Consider the following 18,192-nt stretch of genomic DNA (forward strand, 5'->3'; position numbering starts at 1 on the left):
GGTTTCTTTTTATGCTGCCAGATGTTCTTGCCAATTCAGTAATTAAAGAATTATTCACTGAAAGCAACATCTATTATTAAGCCATTTAGATGTTCAAAGACCCAAAAAGACTGGTTATCTTTTGGAGATTGTTTTAAACCTTTACCGAGTGTGGTTACCTTAACCATTATGAACCATTCTTTCAGGAGAATATTTTTTAGGCCAGACACTGATGTTTGAAGAGACAGCTCAAAGTCTTAACTGTAATTGACCCCAAAGATGTTAAGTACAGGTCAAATCTCTGTACAGGTCAGTCAAAATCTTCCACAGCAAACTTGCTTAACCAGTTCAATATAGACCTTCTCTTTCAAGCAGGAGCACCACCGTCATGTTGAAACAGGAAGTGGGGACCCTCAAACAGTTGACACTGATTCTAAGCAAAAAAAAGAGACCTTTATTTTCTTGGCACAAAAACTAATAATTAGCAAAACACTTTGAAAAGTGTAGTTTTATTGGAATTAGGAAATTGACACTTAACCGGACTATTAAACAGTGGATCATGATTGTTTTTGTCTAACTCTAGAGATGCACTGCTAGAGAGCAATGATAGTGTTTTCTATTGCAGGCCTCTGACTTGGACGTAGGTGTTCAGCCATGAGGAAACTTTTTCTTTATTTACTGTTTTTAGACATCATCTAACATCTGAAGTGTGGAGAACTGTACAGTAGCTACTGACTCTGCAGAAAGTGGTGACCAGCATGCATTGTCCGATACTCTGTGATTTTTCCATTAGTTGTAGTTTTTTTATTTGCCCTCCGGTGTTGTGGTAGCTTTACTGTAACAGTTGACTGTGGAGTGTCATAAAATCACTGTGACGTGATTTAATGAAACGACAAGTAGCGTGTTTAAATATATCAGTCCTGCTGAGACAGACCCATTTTTAAACAAAATGTTATAGAAACATTATCAGGGTGCTAGACTTTAAAGACCTTCGGCCAAGCTGTTTAATCAGATTTTAATGATTGGTAATGGTATCCTTATGTTCTGTTGGATGGAGTCTGGTCACTGTCTGGGCCAGATCAACCACTTTTTTTCCCTTAGGTGTTTGTTGGGTTTATCTTCTGATTCTTACCCAAGTTGTGTTTGTATATTTTTGCTTTTGGTCTTCCTCTAAGTAGTCCAATTCATCTTTCATACAAATAACTCAGTCTATATGCTAACCTGACAATTTGGTTTTGTATGTGTAGATATCTTGGGCTGGGGTTTGCATATATCTGATGTGTAGGGAACAGACCCTTTAGAAATACAGAATAGTAAGAAAATTGGATGTTTATGCTTATTTTCTTGCCATTTTTATTTACTTTAATCTGTTATTTTGCAAAATCTGTTGTTCCCATCGTTGTATGCATCAATAGCATTATAAATGCATTTTTCCTGAAACGGATTAAACTACCAAAAGTAAAACATTCCTTTGACAACAAATTTAAAGATCCTGATACACCACCCCAACATTGGAAGAAACAATTAACATGTTAACTGTAAAAATAAATGAGCTGTTGTGCTCTATCAGTACAGATAAAGCCTTGGTAATGTTTAAGATTTAATTCAACTTTGTATTTGTCATAAAATACACCAACAGAAAAATAAATAAAGCCACTGTCAAAGAGATTATACATCTTGAAATGGTGAAATTCCTTTATCCCAGTATTTGTTCTAGTTAGCCTCTAAAAACAGGAGGCTCCAGGAGATAAATTGTCTCACACTACAGTACAGGATTTATAGAGCAGACGTGTCAGAATAATAGTGCAGTAAAGGTCCCAGTGCTTTATCTGGCCAAGCCCCTGTAATGTTTATGTCTGCAATTTTGGTTTTTATGGGATCAAAAAAATTAAATACTCTACTCATGACAAGATTAACAAGATTATACACGAAGAAGAAATATCTCTACAAACTATCTTGGGTTGGACTGCAGATGATAGATAGATAATTACAGTCCTGTGGAGAAATACACCTTTACTCACCAGAAACATAATTGTAAATATTCATGTTTTCTAAGGATTATTTACTATCCCTAGAAAACTTGGGGGTGCAACAATAATAACAGGTTTGTGATAAAAGTTTGAATTTTCTAATCCTCAGGGGATAAATATAAGACATGCTGATATAAATATATAGCAAAAATGTTTTTTTGTAGCTGTTTTTATAAAGGTATTTAAAATCTGATAGAAAAGGAAATGCAATCCAGATTTTTAAAAAGAGGCTATACATTTATTTTTTTTGTTTCTCAAGTGAATCTGATATCATAGCTCATCTGAGAGGTTTGTGCTGACAGGTATGCTGAAATCAATCATGAAGAGAAAGGATGGGACTAACTCGAGCGAGAGTCGTAAGAAGAGTCTGCAGTTTGTTGGCATTCTGAATGGAGGGTACGTGATTACAACATACTGTTACTTATTTTTAACATTGCAAAATAAAATGAGGCTGACCCACTGTCTAAAGGTTTGAACGTTAATTCCAGCTCACAGCCAGCTGGTTAAAGCTACTTGTTGTGTTTGCTGTTAATGGGTAGGCTTCTTTCTTTCAGGTATGAATCCACCTCTAGTGAAGAAGACGAAGAGGAAGAAGAGGAGGAAGAGGAAGTCGGGAGTTCCTCTGGAGAAAGTGGAGAAGGCGAGTGTCTGGATAGCACAGAGGAAGATGAGGCAGCATTGGAGGAAGAAACTTCAGAAGAGGAGAGAAATGTCAACCTGGATGAGAGCGACACGGATGAGGAAACGCTGAGAGCCACAAACTATTCATCAGATGCTGTGAAAGAAAAGTGGGTTTGAAAAGTTGACTGGGAAAACAGATACTTGAGGGTTTCAGTTTAGTGCTCTATCTGTGTTTAATTTTCATGTCAATGAGAGCATGTTCTGCTTGTTTGCTACAGGTTTGAGTTCAGCTCAAAAATGCGAGAAGCCTGTCTAATTCTGAAGAACCACCTGAACGATGATGTGAAAACACTGAAGAGTAAAGAAGTGGTGCGTGCCTGCAGGTTTTTCTTGTTTCTTAGCACAGTTTATAGATCAGAAACATGCAAAATAAAGCAAAGCAAATTCCTGATGCTTCCATACAGCTGCCTCCACAGGGCCTTCTGACCAACAACAGCAGGCAGGGTCTGTTAGTTATATTAGCCAGGGACACATTGGCTGAGACAGACAGAGTAGGGGCTGACACTGCCAACCCAGTGGATACAGAATGAACCCCTAACTCCTGAGACACCGTGGCCCCAACTAATTTGCAGAGGCTGCTTTTAATAGATTTTTAATAGTGTTCAACCTAGGGCCATACAGTGGCTCAATGTGAGCTTCTTTTATCCACACAAAGATCAAACCTTTCTGGAAAACTCAAAATAAAAAGGAACTGTTAAGAATGTCATACTGTAGAAGACAGGGACCACTAAGGATCAAAACTATTATCAACTGAAGAATCACTGTCCGTCATAAACCCAGTTAAACAGAACCAGAGATTAGAATTTAAGTTAAAGGGAAACACAGTTTTTTTTTTCCATTGGGCCCTTGATTTTACGTTATTACATCATGTTCTACTCACCCATATGAGTTTTGTGTCATTTTGGAGCCGTTCTGTTTATAATTGATCATTTATGGTACACCAGCATTCATAACATGTAGGTGAATCACTGTCCCCTAGTAATCCCCTTTAACATCACAATACATTTAAGATCAAGTCAAAAAAAGTAAAAAACTTTGGAGTAGTCAGAGTAAGTCTTCAAAACATAAGCTTACCCTTCTATTCAACTTGCAGAGAAACCATCACATATTTTTGAGAGGCATATTTGAGTCTGTATGTAGCTTTGACTCTACTTTGATCAGAGAACAGCCTAAATTTGTTCACATAAATGTTCCTGGATCCCAGTGGCAACTTATGACTGAACTGCAGGACTTCTCGGTAAATTAGCTCTTTTATCTCATATTTTTCCTGCTTTTTTCTTACGTTCTTCAGCTATCCAGCACCCACACTGTGCAGCTTGAGTGGTTCCGGGTCTCCAGTGCAAAGATGGCTCAGCCATCACGGGTTTCTGACTACCTCATGGCCTTCTCTGAGGTGTCATCAGCGCTGCTGGAGCATGTGGTCAACATGACTGATGGCAACGGCAACACAGCTCTTCACTACAGTGTCTCCCACTCCAACTTTGGGGTAGTCAGACTGCTGTTGGATACTGGTGAGTGAAATGGTGACAACAAACATGGACTTCCACAGCTGTTATGATTCCACCCATGTCTTGTGTCTACGTGTCTTTTAGCATCCGCTCCCTAGATTTTGCCTTCTGATTTCTCTAGCAAATCTAATTTGACCTTTAAACAGTGCAAATCGTTCTTTGTCCTTTGTTAGTTCTAATGGGAAATACACACATTCATTTAGAATTACAATGTGCTTTATTAAAACAAATGTCAAGTTAACTTGTCCAGCGAAACATATTAACACTGTAGACCAGATATTTATATGCACTGAAGAAAAATGTGGTATTTCCGGATCATTTGCTATGTGTCAAAAATGAAAAGAAATAGTTTTATATGTATTTCGTTATTACTTTCTTCAGACACAGAAGTTCTCACAGCCTTAAATAACAAAACTTCTTAATATTTGCAAAAGCCCAGATGATTGAACATCGATTGGATCCATTTTTCAAGACAGTATTTTGCTTAAAACATGGGAATAAATTCTTCTAGGGACAAATTAAAAATCTTTATTTCTCTAATGAAATATAAATAAAATGACCTAAAGGTAAATCAGCATTTTGCTGTAGAAAACCCTTCATAAATCATAACATTTGATATTTTTTCCCTACAAAATGACCATTTCTTCCTTTGGTTCCTAACTGATCTAATGCTTAGAGCAAATGCTAGTATATAGATACATTGGAAACAAACCTCAGATTTATTGCCATGCTGAAATAACACATCTGCAGGAGCTCTGCCATTTTCTTTCGGCTCTCAGAATTATGCATGGTTCCTCCAGGTGTGTGCTGTGTGGATAAGCAGAACAAGGCGGGCTACACAGCCATCATGTTGGCAGCTCTCTCTACTGTAAAAGAAGAGGAAGACATGGCTGTGGTGAAGAAGCTCTTCAGCCAGGGGAATGTCAACGCTAAGGCCAGCCAGGTGAGACACACTTCAAGACAGCCATTTTATAACTACGGTAGCTTTATTTATCCACTGGCATTTCCTTAGGATCAGCAACCTTTAAAACCCAAAGAAATGCTTCTTCTATTGGGCAAGCATATAAAGTCTAGAAAACAAATACATTTTTCTAAATTACTATTAATAACTTAATAACTGAATTATAAAATAATCAGACAAAAGTGTTTTGCTTCCTTTTTGATGCGTTATTTTACTGCATGTTTGTCACACTTGCAAGTTTCAAAGACAACCCTAGGAAGCAGCAGAAGTATATTTTAAATGCATTTTATTTTTTTTATCCAAACCTACATATGCCTGTGTGAAAAAGTGATTGCCCCCCAGGTAAAAAATAACAGTGTTTTATCTGAACTGAGTTTACTATCTGTAGCGACAGCAAGGTCTAATTACTGCTATACCTGTTCTCAGTCAGGAAACCATGAATAGGACCTGCCTGACTAATTGAGTTGCAACAAACAGTACTGAAAAGCTTCACAGTTATCAAATTGGGCCTGATCATTTGCAATACGTTGTGGGAAAGACTTGTCTTCATTATTTTACCAACTCTGATGGAAGGTGCTAGCTAGTTGGCTTAGCCTCATTACTTCCTTGTTTACCCATTGTGCACATGCGCAGTGTTTTACCTCCAATCATACTGTGTTTTTATAAGTACACGTCCAAGGGCTTCATTTGCTTCAGTGTAAACAAATCACAAAACACAAAAATAACAAATAAAATGCTTCCAGGATGCTGTAATCGCTCAGAAAGTCTTTTATGCAACCAGAACGAGCTATTGGCTAAAAAATATGAAGTTTAAAATTTGTGTTACTGTAATTCCTCCCCCATAAGATTGATAATGGGTAAAAATGCCTCCATGGCAGAATTCTAAAAAAAACACAACAGTTGTTTAAGTAAAACCTTTATTTCAGAAAAAAAAAAGAACATTACACCGGTAGAGTAAGGTGTTGGCAGTGTAATAGTCTGGTATAATAGTCTTGTTTGCTGCTTTAGGACCTGAAAGACTTGCATTGCCTGTCCTGGAGGAAAATGTCCAGCAATATTTTGGTAAAATGAGGTTCTATAGCAGGACGATGAAAAAAAGCATACCAGCAAGGCCACATCTGAATATAAACAAAATAGATATCTTGGATTGACCTTAAAAAGGCTGTTCGTGCTTGAAAACCAGTTTAATAGGGCTAAAATACAACAATTCTGCAAAGATCGGAGCGACAAAATCCCTCCACAGGGTTTAAAAAGACCAGCGGTGGATAGAGTAGCAAAAAAAAATTGTAATTAAGTGAAAGTACCACTACTTTATCATATTTTTACTCAGGTAAAAGTAAAAAGTATTTTTAAAGAAAACAATCAGGTCAGAGTAAAAAAATATTCGGTAAAAATGCTACTCAAGTACTGAATAACTGATCTACAGACTGCCCATTATCATACTGTACCTTGTGATTTAATACTTCTGAGCTATAAAGCTTACAAAATCAATCGTAACAGAATTTAGAATTGGTTAAATTAGGAGTAGGATGGAGATGGAGTAGACAGAAATTTTACTCTAGAGAAAGTAGTGATACTAATATTTTACTCATGTAAAAGTAAAAAGTGCAATGGTGTAAAACTTCTCATAAGTTTTTTTTCAAAAAGTTACTGAAGTAAATATAACTGAGTAAATGTAACTAGTTACTACCCTCCTCTGTAAAAGACTCATTGCAAATTATTACAAATGCTTGGTTGCAGTTGTTGCCCAACCAGATATAAGATTTAAGGGCATCACTTTTTGTGTTCACTTGTTTTGTCTTTGACAGATATTTGCCTTTGTTTGATGTTCTGAAATACTTTAGCATTTAAAAAATTAGGATTTTTTAAAAATCACTTCACATTTGTTTATCAAACATTGATAGTTGAAGGAAATTATGGCAAAAAAAAAAAAAAAATGACTTGACAAAGAACCAGAGCAATAAGTGCATTTGTGTCACTCTGTTTTAGAATTATTTAAGCAAAAACAGAAAAATGTTATAAATCAACATTAATTCCTCTTTTTATTTGGAAAAAGCCAAAAAGTCGAAATGAACCAAGCAAAGGCACTTTAGTGTACTTTTGGAGGTCCCAAAGATTTCCCCACAGAGCCCCGGCTTTAGGATGAAAAATATTAGCCTGATATTAAATAAATAGTTGTACCACATTTAGCATCTAAACTAACGTCTTTCCTGACATTAGAGCTGCTCCAAAATGTACAATCCCTGTTCTAGCGTTCCGTCATCTGTTTTACAGATCATATCTGACATTAAACCACTTTAGCAGCTCAGCATTCTTGCTTTGCTGAAACAGACCTTAACAAAATACAGACAACACTGACATTAATGAAAGACTTTACTTTGGATTACACTGAGAGTAATAAACATGGACTCACCCTGTGATTTTTATTTCTGAAACAAATCCCAGAGTTGGTTTATTTTAGCAGTTTACATGTGAGGCTTGCAGATGGCTGATTAACAGGAAACCTGGTCGTAAACAAAGAGCTGATCATTAAACCTTTGCTAGGATTATACCATCCATTAATAGAGATTAAAAAAAAACAAAGATGGTGTCTGACATGCAGAGCAACTCCACACTGGAGACATCTAGACAAATTTATGAAGCTTCAGTACAGAAACATCAAATCAGTTTGATTTGGAGAAAAAATAACAGAACTGGAGTTGGTTCCATCTTTCCAAGGCAGTAGGTGTCCTCAGGGCCCAATTCTTTAACGGACAACTTGAAAATAAATGTTTCTAAGAACAAATAAAAATATTTGGACAAAAAAATTAGTTGGGTATGACTGAAGTTTAAGCTACTGACCTAATGCACCAAAAAGCTAAGCTATTGAGACCTAAGGAGGAAATCTACAGCTGCACACAGTGGACTTAAAAGGATTTTACTGAGGAAAATGATGAGGAAGAAATGATCATCACATCAATTATGTATGCAAAGAAACAATGAGATTAAACAAGGGCTAAATATCAATAAAAAATAATGTCATTTAGATACAGATAAAAATCACTAAGCTTCATTAAAAGTTAAATAAGTAATAAGTAATTCACTCAGGGTTCCGGCTCACGCGGATAGCTGATGGTTCTGGAAGGTTCTATTGAATAAGATCGACTGCATAAGAAAAACATCATTTGTTTCTTGCAGCCATGGTTTATGAATCCTCTACACAAGGTGTGTGTAACCTGCACATCCGATTGAGCAGTAATAGTATATAACCAATAAAATAAATGTGAACGTTCATGTTTTTTCCTTGGCATTTAAATGCAATATATGTAAAACACTTCCACATAAATACTAATATTTTGAGGAATATTCTTCTAATAAAATATTTGTCGTGGTCTTTTTGGATGCAAACTGCTGTTTCAACATCTTTTTTTGTGGGATTTTTTTTTTTTTTTAATCAAGGTTAATACTCATTCCCTTTTTGTAAAACATGAAAATATGGATTTCCTATTGAAGATATTGTGGAAAATTCCACAATAGCTAATTTCCTTCCTAAACTCTTGTGGCTCTAAAAAAATATAGTTTATCTGGACAAAGGTGGATGATTGACTGAAGGCTGTAAAGAAACAAGTGTCTCGAGGTTTACTCAATTGATTGACTTTATTGATCTCACAGTAGACAAATTCACTATTACTATTCAGCTTTAGACCATTTAGTGGGTGGTTTAGCTTCACAGATTTGATCAATTGTCCAACTGTTACATTTAGATTTAGGACAAAATATATACAAATTGGGGACATTTTATTTAAAGTCAGATTTCTTCCAGTGGTCCTTCAAATATAACTGAAATATAGGGTGAAGTTTTCTTTAAAAAGATTCTGGCCCTGCTCCTCCTTCCTCCATTGTCAGCTGTTTTAATGTCCTAAAGACTTTGTCCCCTTCAGCTGCCCTTTCATGCTCTGAAAACAGAACAATTTTCTCTTTAGCATTTAAGGATTCCTGAATCACTGATCTGCATCACTGACGTCACTGCTGATATTTCCACTGTGCTGGTTAGAGTTGTTGTTGACATGATCAGATGAGTTTTTATCTCCTTTATTCAAGCATGCTCGTCACAAATTAGTCGTCTGTTTTGCAAATTAAAAAATAAACTTTAGGAATGAGTCCTCTCCTTAAATTCTAGTGAACAGCTTTAAACTAAGGGAATAATTGGTTTCAGGCTAGAATGTATGCACCAAAATGTGCGGCCATTGTGAGAAACTGAGTTTTTTGTAAGTGGTTTTATCTCTGCAGCTGATTTAATCAGGTTGTGTAGGGTTTGTGGCGCCTGACTGCCCAGTCATGGGACTGAATTTATGGCATCATTCTCTATAAATCCAATTACTGGAGCTTGTTATTGTTGCTGCAGGGAACAAAACATGTGGCAGGCAACACATTTAAAGAAGGGAATTAAGAATGTACCAGTTTCTGCTGCTTATTAACTTTGAAACAGGTAAAACAGCAGCAATCAAAAATAGAACAAAGTCGGGAACCTAATGCATGTCTGTCATTTAAAAGCTGCCGTGATTAATTCCACAATCCGATAATGGGATGACCATTTTACTGTACATCCACAGCAGGCTTTGCATATTTAGTTTTATTCTTTTCCACCACCTCTGTCCAAACAACAAATAAAACTTTGTGTATTTTTCCTGTAACAGGCAGGCCAGACAGCCCTGATGTTAGCAGTGAGCCACGGACGGCAGGAGATGGTGCAGGCCCTGCTGGAGTGTGGAGCTGATGTAAATGTCCAAGACGACGAGGGATCCACAGCTCTGATGTGTGCCAGTGAGCACGGCCGGGCAGAGATAGTCAAACTGCTCCTGGAACAGCCTGGCTGTGACATATCCATCATGGACAACGTAAGGTTTTCAAGCAGGCTCTGCAAACGAGCACAAAAGTTTGTTTTTTTTGTTTGACCATCTAAATGCGTTCAGGAAATAATTTTCTGCTCATTACTCTCCTCTCACACTGCTGGAAACTTTCTCACTTAGGAAGCGATGATAAAAAAGCACAATCAGATTAGTGTCATCTGCCTGTGAGTCAGCAGGAAACAAAGTTGCTATGCTGCTCAAATGTCCCAGAGGGAGAATTAACCCCCCCATCTGTTGATCATTTCAGACACTAGGGCCTGCAGACTCATTTTGATTCTCTGTATACTTCTTCAAATGACCCATAAACAACCTAACAGCAACTTCTTATCCGTTTAGAAACATATTGAAAATGAGTTGAATGTAAAAAGGTACCAGTAGCCAAAAACAGAAAACTTCCCGGGTGAAAATCTAGTTAGAGACCAAACCTTCCTTATTACTTCCTCTAAAGCTCCCCCAGCAGCCTTGTGATTCCTAAAGTGATTTACAGTGAATTGTTCGGTCTGGGTGCTTGGGGAGAAACCAGGCAGACAGATATTTGAGTGCTCACATCTGTGCCAGAATAAGTTGGCCATTTGGAAGAGGCTGCGTCTGGATAGAGTTTCAGTACAGCACAGCTGGACATTTGGGAAGGCCCCATCCTCTCCCCCAACTGCACTAAAAAGACAAAACACTGTAATGAACTGCAAGGCTGACATACTGTGTTTAAAGTTAGGCTGAGCTTACTTCTTTTCATGATTCATCAGATTCTCTCTTTGTTTGGTTTGTTTTCTCTACATTCAAAATATGCAAAGCTTTTACTTCCAACATGACGTGAAACCTTGCATTTATTCCTGTTGCTGCAAGACTACACACAAGCTCACTCACATTTGGAATACTTTTTTACTTTACTAAATCAATCTAAAATTTTATTAAGATCTTATATGATAAAACTACATAAAATACATGATAGAAATGAAAGTATTACTGTGGCATTTATATCCATGTACCTATACATTCTGCACAGTTTTATACCCTTACATTAAGTTACGTGCAACCAAGCACCTAAGAAGTAAATAGCCAATTGGAAAATGAATATTGAGGACATTGAGAAGTATTTCTAAGGAATCCCTGTTTTGTTTAACTGGTTAATCACAGATGCATGACACTAATTTACCTGGCCATAATTATCAAATTGCCTAACAGTTGGAACCACTGGAAAAAAGAAACAGCCATGCACAATGTGAATCACGAGGCCATTTAAAAGGGCAAAACTATGGGTTCAGATTCTTTCTTAGACAATGATCTGACGCTTGCTAATTCTGCTCTGCTTCCCTCTGTCTGTAGGATGGCAGTAATGCACTGTCCATTGCATTGGAGGCGGCCCACAATGACACAGCTGTGCTTCTCTATGCCCATATGAACTATGCAAAGAGCCAGACTGCTCTGGTAAGTCCATTCCTCCTGCTTTGGTTAACTGTGGACGGTCACACACAATATGCTGATGTAGCCAACATGTCATGGGTATTTAACATTAAAATTAACATATAAGGCACGTTTAAAGCCTAGTTCCATTGATAAAGTGGAAAAACATGACAATGCTGACAGAGCAGTGTGGATTTAAATATTGTAAATAAAAAATGAGACACCCTTCTGTTTATATTTAAGACATCATGCAGCAAAATAAAGTTTTAGCCAGTTAATGTAGTAGATCAAGCACATTTATTGGCTGTGCAACAAGAAACTCTTGTATCTAAAGAAGAGAAAGAGCACCTTTATTGTGTTAAGGGTGTGGGCAGCTTGGATTTATAGCTCTCTGCTGCCCCCTTTAGGTTTTATCCTGCTTCTGCAGACAGTGTTCTGAGTTCAGAATAAATCAACAGTAAGTACACAAGCATGTCACTTTAAAAACCTTATAATTAATCATTTTAATTTTTGTAAATCGAGATATTTAAAATCCACCAGGCAATTATAAATGGTATAAAATTGTCTCTTATTTCACATTAATCATTGCATAGCAAACATGCCGAGGTATAGATTCCTGCTCATTAACATTTAGTGCAAACGATATTCTTATTTCATGCTAAACATAGTTTGTTCACGAAAACAGAGCGCCCCTTTGTTTAATGTTTTTATTATTTTGCACCCTTGTTTCCGTAGGAAAAATGTATATTACAGTATAACTTACAAATATAAACCAACAAATGCCTCAAGGCACTGTTTGTATTTTCTGGGATTATTTTAAAGTAATGAATCATTCCAAACTCTTAATTCTAAACAAAGTGGTAATGCTAAGCCAAGCAGCCTTATAATGTGGGAGCAGACTAAATTGTAAAAAAAGAATTAAAAACATTACAACTAAAAAAGCAATTCTGCAGACTGTACTTGCTGCAGCAATTTAGGAAGTACAATCTTCCACAGGCAGGCTGCAGGTTATCGTCTACCCTGCCATGTTCAGTCTGTCATTGTACGTCCTTCATTCTGTAGTTCGGCTGGATAGGTCCAACCTGCAGAGGATAATTAACTCTACAGAGATTATGGGGCTGAACTCCATCCAGGGCAGCTTACATCCCTGCAGACCCCAAACGTTTTGCAAACAAACTGTTTAAATGTTTGCAATCATGTTGGCATTCTGGAGAAATATGTTCAGACTTTTTCACCACAAAGGACCCCCCCCAGTTTGTTTGAGGAGTGGTAAACTATTTTGTGAAGCCTCCTTTGCAGAACAGCAAGAAGTAAGTGCAGGTGCATCTATACACAGAGAGAGGTAAAGACTAAAGCTAAGAAACTGGCTTCAGACAAAAGAGGCAGGAAAGGAGACACTTCTGCAAAGGAGACTTCAGAAAACTTCAGAAAACTTCAGAAAACAGGACGGAAAGAAAAAGACTGGAGCAGGGCTTTTTCTCCGAATTCAGTTAAATTGTTTGGGATTGTTTTTGCTGGAAAAGAAAAAAAAATGCCATTATAATCCATGGATAGGTCCATCCTTCCTTCCTTCCTAAGAAAATTACTTTTCTTAAAAAATCAAATACACCTAGAAAGTAAAACAGTTAGCCCCCACAATCACTCAATCCTCAGAGGTTTTTGTTTCAAGTAACTTTTTGCCAGCAACAAAAAGTTTTTTTTCTGACAGCTTAAATCTGGTGGACAATGAATAAAGTAAACTGATGATTTTGGTTATGCAAAAAGGCCCTTGAATGGGCCACCATCTGAATCCTTATTTGCAGAAAAGCTATAGGAATTTAAGCACTTTGTCCATCTACCTGCAGAAATAAAATATTTATTTACTTCTAAAACCCTTCATTATTTTTTTGATGGTTCAGGGGAGTCCAAAGGCCCAACCAAGGAGCAGCACAAACCCACACAAGTCCTGGCCCGCAGATTGACACCACCCCAGCTCTTCGTCTAAGCAGATGGACCTGCAAATACAACTGGATTGGAGCTGTGGAACGCTCAACTGGAATTTATTCAAATACATTATTTTAAATTAAAATGTACTGCTATATGTTCTACCTTTATAAGTATTGTTGATATGAGAATACTATTTTTCCAAAAATAATGGTTGTATTTTGTTATTACCCGTTGAACTAAAAACAGTATTTTTTTGTGTAATGGGAAATGAAACATGACATTATTTGCACATAACTAACATTTTACTGTCAACTGCAGCACACTCATACATGCTTAATTAGATACACATGTAGAAGTCTTCAGCTGTTGTTTTACCTGAAATCTATCACTCAGATGACATTTAAAACCTGCTCTACTCTTGCTATCCTATCCATTTTCATTTACCAGATGTGCTAAGCACCTCAATCCTGTTACTTTGCTTCTTCTGTAAAGTGTTGGTCAGAATAAAAAAAAATACACCTACATTTAAAGCTCGGAATTTACAATATTTTAAGATATTTTTTTGTTAAACAGAATGTAATGCTTAAAAATTGTAATCAGCAATGTATGTTAAATATATTTATATAAATGATATATCAAATAAATATATTTGCATAAATCTGTGTCATCTAAAAACAAACAGAACTGATGCTTTTTTTTATTATTTACTAGCAAAGTGTTCCTTTATTCACTAACCAAATCATTGTAAATACATTAAGTTTTGACAGAAAACCAACATCTAAAGCATTTTCTTGCAGCTTTCAGCACATAAGCTGCAGCCTTTCAAATAAAAAAACTTTTAATTGCATGCAAAACAAAAAGTAAAACAAGTAACTGTATAACAGCAATAGTAATCACAACAACACAGTAATCAACACAAAAGAAAACTTGACAAAGTGAGGCATTTAGATAGTTTTATCTGCATTTTTTTTTTTAATCAGGTGAAGGGTTATTTAACATGATATATTCTTTCATAATTCCTTCCACCAACATGCAGCAAGTTTCTGGCCCAATGCATCCAAATCAACACACAAAAAAAATCTAAGGAAGGTCAGTCAGGAGTCTAATTTTGACCTGTTTAAGGACATTACATCAAAGATGAATCAGCCTGTAGAGTTTTTCACTCTAATTTTGTGTGTGACTCCAAATATAGACCTCCATTGGTTAATAAATTGATTTCCATCCCCCAAAACATCGGACCTCATTCAGAAGTTGGTTTTTAGGCTAAATCTGGTTGGTCAGTCATAGTCTTGATTTAGTCCAGAAATAGTTGTTGAAAATTGGGCTGTGTTTGGTCGGTCTGATTTTATCCCACTTTAATTCAATTATAGACGTAATTACGATGTAATGTAGAAATTGTTTGGATGTAAATCATGTTGACTTTTTAATGTCTTCAAGAAATGATTGTTTGGTGGAACTGATGATGTTAGTGTGCTTTTATTGTCAGCACATTCAACTTTGTGCAAAACAAAGTATTTAATGAGAATATTTCTTTCTTTAAAGCCTTTTTTGAGGGTTCCATTTATTTTTTTGAGCAGTCTATTTACCAAGGGTCCGTTTTACAATGCAGATTTACTGAAAAAAAAAAAAAAAAAAATTGCACCTGAAATCAAGGAAACTCTTGAGTTTTACTCACCCTCTGTATCTGTCGCCGTAGTAACATTTTCCACCGAGCTAACCCAGTGGGGAGCAGGCTCACAATTTGAGTCTGAGTTTTTTAAACCTGCTTTGTGAAACGGACCCCTGCTAATGGAGGACCTCAAGTAGGCAAAATGAAAACATGTCATTTAGCACAGGCAGGTTTTGTGCAACCCTGTACCTCTATAGTATTACCCCAATGAAAAAATCTAGATGATAACCTTACAAATGTAAGACTTTCTTGCTTTTCACGTGTCATAACGAATATTACTTTTACAAATTACAAATTAGAAAGGAAAGATTAAAGATTTTTAAAGTAAGAGCAAATTTATGACTAAGATCATGAAAGAATTGTAATATATTCTAAGTGATCGCTCTTTACATGTTTTTAACTTTACTTGCAAAGTTTTGTTTTGATTGAAGATAACTTTCTAAAAATCATTAGAACATTTTTTAAGAAGATGTGACGACTTTTCAAAATTTGAAATGCTATCAATCTCGATCACCAATTGTAAAGTAAGACCAGAATACTTTAGAAGATAGAAAGGAAATACAAGCAATTCTTTCCTCTTGAATTAAAAAAAATTACATCTACATCAAATTTTAATGTCTTCTTTAACATTTACTATCAACATGTATTAGGTTGGTTTGGTATTTTAAATTGGTTTGTTTAGCTGTTGGAGAAAGGAGCCATTTAATAAATTTAGGTTGAGTGTTATTGAGGGTCACTGTACAAGGTCCATATTTATAATAACTGAAAATAATAGGTTTTTCTGACAAATTAAATATCAAAACAAAAATTTATCATCAAGTATATGTCATAAACATGTTTCTTTTGGCAGGTTATCCCCCACATGTTCCAAAGAAGAAGAAGCTTGTGGAGAATAATTGTTAGTTGAATATCAGTTTAGGGGGGGAAAAAAGGCATGTTTGTGATTTGTGAAAGAATTACAAGGGCAATAAATATCCAACAACAAGGCACAGGACATGGCCATATATCCGCTTTTTGCTTAAAAAACCCCATTTAGCTATGAATTGTGGGCAACTGATGCACATTTAGCTCGAGTGTGGACCATGGGACGAGAAAGGCTGCTCTGCAGAATTGGAACACACTACACACTCAAACGCTCAGTCAATACACGCAAATTAAGTACGCAAGGGGAGAATTGCGGGTATTGGGAAAGGGCTCATGGCGGAAACCCCAGTAAGGATAGCACAGCTAACCCAGTAGTGCTTGCTGAAGTCAATGGCTAAATGATGTAATTTGTTTATAATGAGCCTCATGCAACAACATTTTCGTATTGATGTCCTAACTTTCTCTTATTTTTTCTCCTACTGTGGTTTCCTACGAGTCCGCCACATCAGATTCGACAAACATTCTTAACTTCAGTAAATTATCATAAAGATCCTTGTAAACAAGATGCATACCACCTGTGCATAAGTGAGCGTGTTGCAATTATAAATCTGCATAATTAAAGCACAAAGGGTGGTATTTACAGGGTGTCAACTTTCACCTACTGGATGTGAGACTTCACATCCCCATTTTCTCAAGCTGAAAAATAAGGGACATTAAACTCCACTCCATTCCATTTATTTGTATATAAACATCCAGTCCCTGTTTTCAACACAACCTTACTGCTAACACACAAGGACATGCCAGGTTTATATCCAGTCCATATTTTCGTTCCAGCTCACCTTTTCACTCTGCTGAGAGCAGGAGCTGAAAGACCTGTGCCAGATTGATAAAATGAGTGGGACGTTTGAGAAGTTATGAGGTCTGTTATTTGAATTTTTATCTTATCCTTATCTGCAGTATGATAATTCACTTTTTAAATAAATGAAGATTTTAAGCAATCTAGCACTTGAGTAAATATGATTATATCCAACAGCATTGCTGCAAACTTTTCACCAAACCTTGGAGTGAGATATTAAAATAGTTTGGACAGGCAAACCTTGTCAGGGTTAGATTGAAAAGCAATCAGGATACGTGCAGCTATAGGTTGTAGCTTTTCAGAGGATTTAACTGTAACTAACCCTTAGCAAAAAGTAGCTTATTCAAGTACACTAAAAGTGCACAAATTTCATACTTAAAATCAGGCCGTGCACTTAGAGTTTACTTATTCTAAACTATATTTCATATACTTAACAATAGTATAGTCAAGTGTACTTGAGTACTTTCAAGTACACTAAAAGTACATTGTACATTTTTCGGTATACTTTCTAAACTTATACTTAAGTATTCTTAATAGAATTTACTTCAAGTATGCTTCTTTTTGCTAAGGGAATGTGGATAAATATGGAATTTCTATAGAGCAGTAAATGTCACTATAACTCTTTAAGTGATCTGTAGTCATGTGGAAAATGTTTCACACAATATACATTATTTTCTATATTATATTCTGGTGATTTTCAGAGAATTGAGGTAAAGAAAAATGGGCCCTGCTAAAATACTTGCATCTTAAATATACTGTAAACAAGAGTTTTGCAACTGTGTTTATTAATTATTCTATGCAGTTCAAGTAAAATAAACAGTGGGGAACTAATACTAATACCGTAACCTAATACCTGTATTACTGGCACTAATACAGGAACCAGTGCAATCAAATCCTGTCTTTGAATATTTGGTAATAGACTAAGGACTAAACTCATTATCTCATTAGTTTTTTTTTTTTTTTTTTACAAACGACAAAAGAGCTAAACAAGGCAGATTCTATAAAACCTTACCATGAAAGAAGACAGAATTTCTGTGGAAGTTTAATTTCTTAAAAATGTAATGGAAAGTTTTTAAACATATACAATAGACCAAAATAAGGATATATTAATATGATAATTAATAATAAAATGAGAACATGCCTGTGGTCCCTCCTCTATCAGTGCTGAATAACTGAGTTGTTCTGCACATCCTCTCTGTATGTGGAAGGTCTTTTCTTGGGTGGCTGATCTTTTGAAAAATAAAATGCAATGGTTCTTTTTCTTTTTTATGGACCCCCTATGGGTTTGTGAGACATACGGAAAGCTTTGAGAATTTAGATATTTACTTCAGTTCCTGCCTTTATGTTTGAGTTAAAGTATGGTGGGATCCAGTTCATGAGTGATTGGAGGATGGAGCAGGAGATCAACAGACGATATGGCCACTGCTG

General features: G+C 36.1%; 1 protein-coding gene across 1 annotated transcript in view; it reads left to right on the forward strand.

The window, feature by feature from the left end:
• The window catches only part of kank3 (KN motif and ankyrin repeat domains 3), a 41,370-nt gene extending 27,377 nt beyond the window's left edge, over positions 1–13,993 (forward strand). The window contains exons 5-12 of the mRNA XM_015380336.1: positions 2,312–2,405; positions 2,564–2,797; positions 2,909–2,999; positions 3,982–4,201; positions 4,999–5,141; positions 9,836–10,036; positions 11,372–11,473; positions 13,348–13,993. Of these exons, the coding sequence (XP_015235822.1) occupies positions 2,312–2,405; positions 2,564–2,797; positions 2,909–2,999; positions 3,982–4,201; positions 4,999–5,141; positions 9,836–10,036; positions 11,372–11,473; positions 13,348–13,410 (1,148 nt within the window). The 3' untranslated portion in view covers positions 13,411–13,993. The remainder of the gene's footprint in view (positions 1–2,311; positions 2,406–2,563; positions 2,798–2,908; positions 3,000–3,981; positions 4,202–4,998; positions 5,142–9,835; positions 10,037–11,371; positions 11,474–13,347) is intronic.
• Positions 13,994–18,192: the final 4,199 nt, after the last annotated feature.

This window comes from Cyprinodon variegatus, unplaced genomic scaffold (genome assembly GCF_000732505.1).
Source record: "Cyprinodon variegatus isolate N-32 unplaced genomic scaffold, C_variegatus-1.0 Scaffold211, whole genome shotgun sequence".
Lineage (NCBI taxonomy): Eukaryota > Metazoa > Chordata > Actinopteri > Cyprinodontiformes > Cyprinodontidae > Cyprinodon > Cyprinodon variegatus.